Source organism: Strix uralensis, chromosome Z (assembly GCF_047716275.1).
Source record: "Strix uralensis isolate ZFMK-TIS-50842 chromosome Z, bStrUra1, whole genome shotgun sequence".
In the NCBI taxonomy this organism is placed as follows: Eukaryota; Metazoa; Chordata; class Aves; order Strigiformes; family Strigidae; genus Strix; species Strix uralensis.
Window position 1 is genome coordinate 30,739,971 of NC_134012.1, and position 12,356 is coordinate 30,752,326.

General features: G+C 37.6%; 1 protein-coding gene across 5 annotated transcripts in view; it reads left to right on the forward strand.

The window, feature by feature from the left end:
* RIC1 (RIC1 homolog, RAB6A GEF complex partner 1) overlaps positions 1-12,011 on the forward strand; it is a 56,479-nt gene extending 44,468 nt beyond the window's left edge. For 4 of the 5 annotated variants that reach the window (XM_074856778.1, XM_074856776.1, XM_074856777.1 and 1 more), the window contains 10 exons: positions 405-543; positions 2,432-2,548; positions 3,446-4,174; positions 4,501-4,659; positions 4,766-4,899; positions 5,904-6,190; positions 6,987-7,181; positions 8,939-9,128; positions 9,269-9,457; positions 9,841-12,011. In XM_074856778.1, the coding sequence (XP_074712879.1) occupies positions 405-543; positions 2,432-2,548; positions 3,446-4,174; positions 4,501-4,659; positions 4,766-4,899; positions 5,904-6,190; positions 6,987-7,181; positions 8,939-9,128; positions 9,269-9,457; positions 9,841-10,126 (2,425 nt within the window). In that variant the 3' untranslated portion in view covers positions 10,127-12,011. The remainder of the gene's footprint in view (positions 1-404; positions 544-2,431; positions 2,549-3,445; positions 4,175-4,500; positions 4,660-4,765; positions 4,900-5,903; positions 6,191-6,986; positions 7,182-8,938; positions 9,129-9,268; positions 9,458-9,840) is intronic. The other variant, XM_074856779.1, reaches the window with a different exon arrangement.
* The last annotated feature ends 345 nt before the right edge of the window (positions 12,012-12,356 follow it).

Consider the following 12,356-nt stretch of genomic DNA (forward strand, 5'->3'; position numbering starts at 1 on the left):
AGGGGCCTTTTTTTCTTAGCAGAAGGCAAGCTGTTGATCTGCTAAAGACGAAAATATTTTCAATGCTTGTCAAAGAAAACTCCCAACAAAATCCAAACCCTGGAATTGTCTTATTGAAGGGTGAATAGAGTCTTACTTTGAAGTATCTGGTGTTGTCTTCTAGCCATTCACAGCTGTATTCCCCAAAACTCTCCATGTAAAGTAGCCCAGCTTAGGTTTATTTGGTAACTTTACGTAGAGTAGATATATGGGCCTGTGGGATTCCTGGTTAAAGAAGAGTCATTTTGATCTGTAGAGTAAACGGTTTGCTGAAGTTGCTTATTTTCATTATGTTTACTTCAAGATATTAATTTTAAGTTAAATACTATTTTAAAATTACTAAATGTAGTCATCTTTCCTTTCAGTCTTAACCCTACTGCCAGTATCCAGGTTCTTCAAGAAGTGTCCATGTCTCGGTACATTCCTCATCCTTTTCTTGTAGTGTCTGTTACGTTGACATCAGTGAGGACAGAGACTGGCATCACCTTGAAGATGCCTCAGCAGGTAACAGGTCTATAGTACTCAAAATTCAAAAGAACTGGTGCTTGTATTTGTTACCTTAGTCTTCAAAGGTTACCTGGATGATAAATGAGTCATAAATCTATATGGTAATAATCCATATGGTAAAATGCAGAACAGGTTTTTTCTGATGCTTGTTATATAGACATTTTATGTGTGAATGGGGGGGTGGTTGAAATAAAATCCAAACTCTTACTGCTATTTCGTATCTTCTCTTGTCATCTTGTAAAGTTTGGGGCCAAATCTTGAAGAACAAATTAAACTTAACTGTCAAGGATATGTTCCTTTATTGTGTATTTAAAGTTGAACACCAGAGCAATCCAGGCATTAGGAAGTGCCTTTGTTGCAGCAGCAGGTCCATTACTCAAAGGATAAACAGAAGAAAGGAAAAGATGGCATATGAACCTATAAGGTTACTCTTAGTAAATTTCCCACTACACTAAAATAAAGTAAGATAATCTCCGCCACTAGTTATGTCAGGAGGCAGGCCAACAGCCAAACAATGAGTAAGTTGTGAAGGTGAAGCTCTGTCTTAACTCTGGGAAATGATTCAGGCCACTGGAAGCACAGTGCAAAGAGAACTTGGATTTTTTTGTCTGTAGTGTAAACAAATTAAGCTTAACTGTTTGAGTAGCTACAGTATGAAGCGTATTTTCTTATCAGAGCCACTACCTTAAGATAGATCAGAAGTTGCATTGTCCATGAGGCAGGCCCATAGACATGTGACGGTGTGTATTTTTCTCCACATACCAGAGCCACTGGCAGATATGAAGGCAATGGCACAGATATAAAATCCGAAGGCCTGTGCTTCTTCCTTCAGTTCATTCTAACTTAGAGTCCCATAATGCTGAACATGCGTCCTGAGACTTTGATACAGTCTTAGACAAGGGCATAAAAGGCAACATGCTTGTGGTTTTCTAGACCATCTTGCTGTGAGACAGTGTCCTAATTCCTGAACTACCTGACCTACAATGTTTCCCAATTTTGAGAAAAAGCTACTGAAACTTTTTAGAGCACTAGTAATATTTTAAACTTAGCTTCAATGAAGCTGATCAAATATTACCCCTTTTCTTTCTAACTAAGAGCCCATACCTTCAAACTTTGTCGATCCTCCTGATCAAAAGAGAAGTATTAATGTAAGCACCGAATGATACTGCACTGTAGACAAAGCAATGTGTCTGATGTGGAGTGTGTTACCCTTTTTGGTGTTGTTACCTATTGGTGACCTTAACCCCTGATGCTGCAAATTTACCATGCAAGCACTCTACCCATGTATTTTAAAACTAAATTTGATGGACAGCATGGTATTGGCTCCAGTGATTTGGTTTAAAATTAACATGAAACAGTTCTGAAATAAATCTTTAGAAAGAATACTTTGATTTCTTGATATACCTAACTAGAAAGATTTTTCTCTTAACTGCAGCTTCTAAAAGTTCAAGATGCTGTATGAGTGTGGCTAAACTCTCTTTGGCTTGTGTACCAGTGTTAGTCTTTGCAGTCAGATACTGGCAATCATACAGTGGTGATACTGATAAGAATACAGAGCTTTCTTTTCCTTAAAATACTTGTGGCTTGCCCATGCCAGGAGGCTTAGTTGAAAAAAGCCCTTATCAAATAAACATGTGGAATGAGTCTAGTGAACGTGAAACCTTCCAGTGTTTACTCCTTTGCACAAGAACTACATAAATGAATCTATCTGTAGGTACTTAGTTCTAATTAATTTTTCTGACTCCTTCTGCACTGAATTCGGTTGTTAGTCATCTCTGTACAGTAGTGCAGATAATTTACTCTTCTTATTTGAGGTTGTGTTTTGTGGTTATGGGGATGCATTCAGAAGGCTTACCTAATTTGTATAATACCCTTTTATCCTCAGGCTTGTGAGGCTGAAAGTATTATGCTAAACTTAGCAGGTCAACTCATCATGTTGCAAAGAGATCGATCTGGACCCCAGATACGAGATAAGGATAATAATCCTAATCAAAGGAAGCATGTGAGTAAATATATGTGAAACATTGTATATGGCTTCAAAGATGTTGTCAGTGACTGTGGAAGGGAGCAGTCCAGGCATAAAGAGGTCTGTAATGCAAGGCACTGTCTACTCTTACAGGCTGAATTGTTAGCTGGAAGTAAATTACTACTCCCATGATTTTTTTTTGTCTCTTAAGAATCTGTGAAACGTTACTTAATACTTAATTGTGTGAATGTCTAACTATTTACTACTTGTGTTTACCACTTGTATTGCAGTGAAAGATAGGAGTTTTAAGCATAAAGGTACTGTACAAAATTTGGTATGCACTAATGACAGAAAATCTCCAGTCTACCTAAAACTGTTCTGTATGTTTATGGAACATTATAATTTTTTGCAGAGTATGTTTACGAAGTTCCTAAAACCAGCAATAATAAAAATCAGTGACTAAACTTTCCAGTTTTTCTGTGCCAGTGAAAACCAATTCTACATGAAACAAGCACTTTGGGAGAGTGAGATCTGAAAAGTTTAGATGAAGAGTTGTTTGCAGCTCAATCAAACACTAGCAAATTTGGCATTTGTTGTAATTTTGTCAGTTCTAGGTTGGACTCTTGTGTTGAGGAAGCAGAGAGCAAGTTTTTATTTTATTTTCCTCCCTTATTCTCACCCCTCTGGCTTCCTGACTAAGGAGGTTAAACAAATGACAGAAATGTCTTTTGAATTAGTGTAAGTAATAAGTGGTATTTTCCCAGGTGCTAGGGTGCAGTTAAGGGATAAGCAGATTTGTTTCTTCTTTGTTAGAAGAGTAACATATTTGAAGAGAGTAGTTCTTAGCTGAAAAAAGAGTTCTTGTGAAGGGGGTAAAAAAAAATAAAAAGCAATAATGAATTCTGTTTTTTTTCTTCTCTTTCTCTTGAATAGCTGCCTTTTTGTGCTCCGGTTGTCCTAGCCCAGTCTGTTGAAAATGTATGGACTACTTGCAGGATCAACAAACAGAAACGCCACTTATTGGAGGCTCTGTGGCTCAGCTGTGGTGGGGCAGGTATGAAAGTCTGGCTTCCCCTGTTTCCCAGAGATCATCGAAAACCGCATTCCTTTCTGTCAAGACGGATCATGCTGCCTTTCCACATCAACATATATCCATTGGCTGTTTTGTTTGAAGATGCCTTGGTTCTTGGTGCTGTTAATGACACTGTGCTCTATGACTGTTTATACACTCAAACCAGTGCTAGAGAACACTTAGAGGTTCTCTTTCCTTTCTCCATTGTTGAGAGAACCTCTCAGATCTACCTCCATCACATTTTACGCCAGCTCTTGGTTAGGAACCTCGGTGAACAAGCCTTGCTTTTGGCCCACTCCTGTGCCACGTTACCATACTTTCCTCACGTATTAGAACTGATGCTTCATGAAGTGCTGGAAGAAGAAGCTACCTCGCGGGAACCCATTCCCGACCCTCTGCTTCCCACTGTGGCGAAGTTCATTACAGAGTTCCCCCTCTTCCTGCAGACAGTTGTTCATTGTGCTAGGAAGACAGAATATGCCCTGTGGAATTACCTTTTTGCTGCTGTTGGAAACCCGAAGGACTTATTTGAAGAGTGCTTGATGGCCCAGGACTTGGACACAGCTGCCTCTTATCTTATTATCCTGCAGGTAATGGTACCTCATATATTGCAAGAGAGGTGATATTTACTAATGTTCTAGTATTTAAAAAATATTGGCATACCGAAGTTAAGCATGTTAAACAGATCTTTAACAGTTTTCTGTTGAGATTATGTCCAGTTTTGAAGGGGGGGAATATCACGCAATGTAAGTAGTTAGTTTACTGTCATAAAAAGGAAAATAGTAGTATAAAATTTGCTGCTTCTAATCTCTGGTATACTTGAACATGACATGATGTGGTTTGACTTAAGACTTAATAGGACTCTTGCTGCTCGATGGCAAAAGCAAATTACTTAATTATGCTTTGTTGCTTGCAGAATATGGAAGTTCCAGCAGTTAGCAGACAACATGCTACTCTCCTATTTAATACTGCCTTAGAGCAGGGAAAGTGGGATCTTTGTCGTCATATGATCAGATTTCTTAAAGCCATTGGTTCTGGAGAAACAGAGACACCTCCAGCTACACCAACAACTCAGGTTTGTGATGAAGTAAATACTGTGCATCACACTTTGTATGATTAATCTTGCTATTATATAGCACATTCGCTCCTTTGACTGTATGTTTTCGTTTTCTTGGTTTTAGGAACCTAGTTCAAGTAGTGGCTTTGAGTTCTTCAGACATCGAAGCATTAGTTTATCCCAGTCAGCAGAGAATCTCCATAGCAAATTTAACTTGACAAAAACACTGAGTATGCCCTCTGGCCCATCTGGAAAAAGGTAACTGGTAGTAACGTTCTCTCCTTCCCCAGTTCCTTAGGTACTGTACTAACTCTCTTACCGATTTAAGTTACAGAGGTACATTATATGATAGATTTGTCATAGTCTCCGTCCACATCCTTCTGTGTTTGTCTTTTACCAACTCATAATGTCTGTGCCTCTCTCTTATGTTCTTGGGAGAAAATATTCTCACACATGTAAATATATGTGTCTGTGTATGTATATGTACACAGGCACACTTACGTGGATATTGCTGACCAAAAGCCTCTGAATCCACTGGATGCATGTAGTAATTTAAATAGCTAGTGAGACCGCATGCCTTGTATTTGAAGGATCTGTTTTGCTGAAAGATATGTCTTGAACAGTTCGCAGTACTGCAACATCATAGTATACACTGTACTGTGATATTGTGCACATCCTGATCTAGCAGTGTGTTGCCAAGCCATAAATAGAGCCTTTTACACCTTGGGGTAAATACCTCTTAAATTGCTGTATACAGAATTCATATTGATTGGTATTAATGTTCAGAAGCAGCACTGAGTTTGGATTTATTATCTTGGTTTTGGCTTTTTTCCCCCATATAAGACCTTCAAAACAATCTTAGTACAAATTCAGATGCTTTTATTTAGCAGTTTTCCATAGAGAAAAGATGTACCTTAAAGAGTTTAATAGGAAGGTTCTCTAAACTTGTTTCTCAGAAGTCACTTTGCAATGGCATCTGCCTTTTATTGCTCCTTCTTTACCTTTTTTTCTGTATTGCTAATAGTTTAATACTCTAGGGACACTGCTGCTGTTGTAACTTCCTTCCCTTATTTCACTTACCTGGTGAGGCAGTGGGATCTTTTAGAGAGCATAAATAGCAAGGAATGATGGAAACTGCTTTTGCTGGTATATAGAAAGATCCCACTACTACTATGGACACTTCATGTACTATGGTTGTGGCCAACAGCCTTTACAACTCCTTTTATCAGTCTTAATGTCACTGTTCTCTGGTCTGTCTATAGGTGGAGTAAAGACAGTGATTGTGCAGAGAACATGTACATTGACATGATGCTCTGGCGGCATGCTCGGCGTCTGCTAGAAGAAATCAAGCTGAAAGACCTTGGCTGCTTTGCTGCACAGTTAGGCTTTGAGCTGATTGGCTGGCTGTGCAAGGAGCGAGCCAGAGCTGCCCGTGTGGATGATTTTGTGTTTGCTTTGAAAAAGCTACACAAGGATTTCCTCTGGCCATTTCCAGTCATACCGGCTTCGTCCATTAATTCACCTTTCAAGAATGGAAAGTACAAGACAGGTGCTGTAACATCTGAGTTGATTTGGACTAGGTTTCCCTCCTGCAGTCCTGCACCCATCAGTCTGAATCTGTCCTTCCTCAGTTCAGCCAAGCAAAGAACAGGCTGAGGCTGGCCACCTGCACAGCTTTCTCACACAGGGTGTGTTTTCTGAAGGAATTCCGTTTAGCACAGGCAGCATCTCTTGTGTAGTCTGATTACACTACTGTTTCTATTGAGTGTTCTTGCTTTCTCGGGTGCACTGAACTGGTTATCACTGGTGCAGATGTTGAGCTGAACATGGATGTTGCTCTTTGATGTAAATTATGCTACAGAAAGTTACTAAAATCAACATTCTTATATAGTCTTTAAATGAGGTTTTGATTAACTTTTTTATATTTAATGTCCCTGACGGTTGAAATTTGCTTTATGTTAAAGGGTAAGACTTTTGAAGACTTGCTGTAAACTTCCTTTGTATTATTAATCTCTCAGTTCACTGGTTTATCTTCCTAGGGCAAAGTTGATAGTAGCTGCCAAGTCTTCCTCTTTTTGGTAGTAGCAGCACCATTACTTAGTTCTGTTGATGCTAACACTTCATCAGCTGGTATTTTTTTTACGCCACTGCTGACATAAAAAGCTGATGAGAAATTCTTGTAATACCTGAACTTGCTGCATTCCCTTGCTTTCGCTGATCCCTCAGCAAACTAATTGAACTTTGACTTCACACAAGTTTTAGCTTCCTGAAATGCCCAGTGAGAACTTTCCAAATTTCCTTTTTGATGGTTACAAGATTTTTCTTTGATGGGTTCTTTTTTTCAGCCATGGGGGAGCACCTGCTAAAATCTCAGTCTGCAGACACCTTTGTGAACATGGACATGGACACAGGGGTTTCAAACACACCTCGGAGCCGCAGCTGGCTTGGCACTATCAGCTCCTCTCAGAGAGAGATTGACACTGTTTCATCCCATGGACCACACATGCAAGATGCATTCCTTTCTCCTTTGCTAAGTAAAGGTTAGCCACTCTTTCTTCTGTCTGCTCATTGGAAAAATGCACCTGGAAGTACGCACTTACATTTTGATACTTGCATGCCACTGCTGTATTGTTGCTTCTCAACTGCTGATAATCGTAATTCAGGAGAGAAAAAAAGAGGACTTGTTGAAAAGTGAAGTGAAATTTTTACAACAGAAAGATAATGTCCATGTTACACATCTTCAAGTACTTGAAGTAGAACATGAAATTTGGTATTTGCTGAAGTTCCTGTCTGTGGTGGTAATCTGAATTTAATACTTTTAGTCTGTCTGGAAAGTGTTCTAAGTTTTTTATTGAGGAAGTTAAGGAAATTATAGTCCCATATAGTTTTCTTTTTTCCTATGGCTTTGTTTAAATCACTTTTCTAAAAGCTCAAATAGATGAGCTTATGAAAGTACAGAGTGGAATTTTATTCTCTATGCATATTTTCTGACCACATTCAGAGATGGGAAATACTTGTCTGACCGTTCATCTTTTTTTTTTTTTTTTAACTCCCTCTTGTCCTCAAGCATAGAGCAATGTTTTCAACAGTGTCTATGTCATGTGATTTCCACTTTACTGGGGGAAAGACCTAAGTAGCTAAGTGTGAACTACAGTCTCCCCAAGATGTTAGGGCCTCCTGTGAGAGTCAGAGCACTTGGAGCTGCTATTTAACAAGTGGAAATGCTTTAAAAAATGAAGAAAGAGTGAGGTTGTCTCCCTCTGCTTGGGCACTGCCTCATTCTATTTTCACTCCTGTTTCTCTGGTTTGTTACTTCTGGAGAGTGCAAGAATGCATTAGGTTTAAGTAAGTTTGTTACAGAAGTTTCTGAAAAAGTATAATTTAAATGGGGAAAATCTCTTTCTCTTTTCATTGCACTATCTTGTACTGCTGTCTGCCACTACTGCTGTTTGTATAAACAAGTATCTCGTTTTTTTCTGAGCTGGATGTAGACCTTTGAGTTCAGTGGACTTTGGTATGCATTTTGGAGCAGTTATTTCTAAACTGAAACTAAATTAATAGCCTTTAAAATGTTGAGAGCTGAATTCTAATGTTAATTTCAAAAATAGCAGTGGTATTCATGGGCAAGAAGATAATAAAATAACTTTCTGACTTTATAAACACTTTCCACAGAAAAGATGCCTTTACTTTAATATGGAAACAGTTCTGAAGGGTGGGTGCCTTAATGGCTCACCACTGTAACACTGTTTTAGCTTTGATGTTCCTGTGGAAATTCTGTGGCTGCATCTACTCTTCATGTTATTATTAGAAACACTAATTTACTTCTGTAATTAGTGCAGGTAAATATTTATATTACCAAGCATTCAAAATCTTACAGGGTTTTGTAGGAATAAAAGAACTTGCTATTGCATCTTCATTTTTAACAAAGTTAAAAGTTAAGAAAGCAGTATCTTTAGACAGACTGCAACCCTTTCTACAGACTTAATTTTAGGACTATAGTATATAAGAGGCTGTCACTGTGCTCTTACAATGATTGCCAACACATCTTTAGGAACCCCTATGGATACTATTTTGCGTAATTGTTTTTATTTGATAGAAAAACTACTGCATTCCTGCAATAATAGTTCTACCATATAGTGTGACAAGAATGCTGGACCGTATATGCCTGAAGTAACTTCTTACCACTGTGATACACAGGAAAGCATTACTGTGTAATTTGTCAGTTTGTACAGGAAATAGTTCAGAAATTCTCAGTCTTACTAAAGTAAGTAGTTTCTTTTTCCCTTATGTTTCTGAGTGTTTTTGATAGGTGACGAATGCAGCATTGGTTCAGCAACAGACCTGACCGAAACAAGTTCTATGGTGGATGGTGACTGGACCATGGTGGATGAAAACTTCTCCAGTTTAAGTTTAACTCAGTCAGAGCTTGAACATCTCTCTCTAGAACTGGCTAGTAAAGGGCCGCACAAGTCACAGGTCCAGCTGCGGTAAGTAATGTAATGCTTGCATTTGAAACATAAAATGACTAGTATGCAGCATGAAGAGAAAGAAATGCTGTCTACAGAATCACACTAGGATTTTGTCTTCAGAGTGAAAAAAGAAATAAGTAGACTGTTTTTCCATACAGGTACTTGCTACATATCTTCATGGAAGCAGGATGTCTGGATTGGTGCATTATCATAGGCCTTATCCTCAGAGAATCTTCAGTAATCAACCAGGTTTTCAGTATAATGCAGTCCTCTGATATTGATGGAGAAATCTGTCAAAATATCAAGACTGGCCTATATGCTGTTGACAAATGGGCTTCTACAGATTGGTAAGTATTATTTTCCACCTTCATTTTCATTCCAGTTGTAGATAATGTTACCTAAAAAATAACTTAATTATCTCAGCCCTAGCTGAAACAATTATTTAAAAGCACTTTTGCAGAAAACTTCTGGGCAGTCACTTAACACAGTTGTGATCAAACTAGGAAAAAAACCCAACCAAACCAAACCCAAATTAACCAACTCCCCAACTTCTATTGTTTGATTACGGTTGCCTTTTTCCATCTATTTAAAAAACCCAGTGTTTCTGTACAGGAAGGATTATAGAAGATACTCATTTATATTAATCATCTCCCACGAAAAGCTGCTTCTCAGGCATATGACAGCAGTACTATTTTTTTAATTCACTCATTCTGTACCATTATTTTCCTAGCCCTGGGTACAAGCCATTTCTAAATATCATCAAACCACAGATCCAGAAACTAAGTGAAATAGCAGAAGAGCAAGTACAGCCTGAAGCTTTTCAGCCAGTGAATCCTTCTAAGGTTACTGAGCAAGCGAACCCCAGAGCTGAGGAAAGCAGGACTTCATCTAGCCATGGCACTAATCCTCAGAGTGATGCTGGCAACAGTGGTGCAAGCAGGCATGAAGAGGACAAGTCTAAGACAGAGGATGAGGATTCATTCCAAGAAGGCAGTTATGACTGTGTTGTGTCTTAAATGGAAGATTAACAACTTCCCAAGCATCAGGTGTGAAAGGAAGCAAACCAGCTCTTAGACATGCTTCCATGTTTTGGATGTGAACTTTTTTTTAAATATATTTCAATCTTTGAAATATTTAGTGGGGATAACTAAGCAGCAGTTTCATCTAATAACTTCAAAAGGAGGCAAGATTTTTTTTTATTGCAATCTTCAGACTGCAGCTTTAGGTTTTGATACTTAATAGTGTTGAGAGACAGTGAATATATATGGAGACAGGTTCAGCTAATGTTCATCAGTACCTTTACATCAACAACACTTGTTCTGAAGAAACTATTTATCTCTTGCTTGAGTTTAAAAGACAAAGAGGGGATTAAATTTAAAAAAACTGTTATCCTTTGCAGATTGCCTGCCTAAGAAATGTCTGATCAATGCAGTTCAGATTGGTTTGATATTGATATTTTGTATTAAAGGACTGTAAAATATATTGTATGTTTTTGTGAATAATCTTGTACAAATACTCAAGGTTGTACCTCATTTGAGGGTACCTATATGTATTGTGCATGTTTCTAGATGACTAGTAAAGTTAAAGCAGAGTTGCACTTCTTTCTGGATGAGGCATACTTTACTGACCTGACATTGACACAAGGTGGCTTACCTGTTTTTTACTGCCACTTACAGATCTTGTAGGGATTGCTGAAGGTTATTTATTTCATTGTAAATTCTTTTCTGAAAAATGGATTTTTTAAAATGTAAATAATCATCCTATACTCTTGCTATGGAAAATTAGTTTAACAGCTCATACTTAAACATTTTTCAAACATTTTCTAATATGCATACTTGTAACTAAGACATATTTAACTTTCATACAATGTTATGGAAAGCTGGCTGCAGAAGTCTGTTGCTTTGAGGTACTTACTTTTTCTAGCTGCTGTCCCTATGTAATAACTACCTGTAACAGTATTAATTTAGATATTAGCTTGTTTGTACTGTGCAATCTGAACAAAAATGCAACATTATTCATTTTATACAAAATAAACTAGTTTATTTTTTATAACATCACTTGATTACTGACATGGACCAAACTAGTCATCATAGGGTAGTTACAACATCTGTTGCTTTGCTAGTGTAGTTACTAAATGCACATCCATTTAAACTCTGAAAATTAAGAATATTTACAATTAAGTTGAAATAAATTGTGGTTTTATTATCTTTATTTCTTTTGTAGATAAGATCAAGTGCTTTAAAATGTACAAATATTAAACTGTTGCTTTAGAATGGCTTTACTAAGCCAATACAACCAGTACAAGTGCAATAATTGTGAGTATTACTTGGAAAGCTGGAGATTTTAGTGAATACAGCTTAAATTTCCATTTAAGAATTGAAACTGATGTTGAAGTTATAGGAAAGAAATCTGGTTCAAGAGTCCCAGCATTAAGCTTAGTCTGCATTGTAGCTACTGGTTACAGATAATGTCTATCATACCTACAAGCCTGTTGTGATCTGACATCAAATCCATTATTAAGGGGATACTTAAAGCTTTTTTATGATAAAAAAACTGCTTAATCTATGTTAAAAGAAATAAAAACTGTGCTTCAAGTTAATATTTTTCTGTGGTTCTGTGGTAATGATATAAGCCAAGCCTGTCCTGATCAGCTTTCTGCTGTTCAGGTTTTGGATCTGTGCAAGTAAAAACATACATTAACTGATATACAAACATTCTTAATATTAGTATCTTACTACTGTGCTACTGTTGTTTAGCAGTTAAATCTTTTTAGTTGTGAAATTTTAGAAGTTTGTACTTCTTTAGTAGTAATTATCTCTATGCAAATCTTATGTGCTAATTTTGTATTTCAATTTCACTGCTGTTCTACCTGTAATTAAAAGACAAATGTATTCAACTTTACTTGAAGTTACTCCTGTGGAAAATAACTACTTCTGACTTCAAGCCATTGACAGCAAATTACTAGAATTCAAGAGTTTGTCTCAGAGAAACAAAGCTCTCAGTGAAACTACCTGAGGAATATTGTTTGTTTGCTACATCATACACCTGTGGCCTATTTTACAGGATGAAAGTATCAAGCTTCTAAGTTAAAAATTACCTTATTAGTGCATCTTTGAAGTTATAGCCACCTTTTGTTGTGAAAAGAGGTGTATTTGGTTTAGGGGGCAAGGCTGGGGTAGCAAGGGGGGCTGCAGGGGTAGCCTCTGTGAGTAGAGCCCAGGAGCTGCCCCTGTGTCAGACACAGCC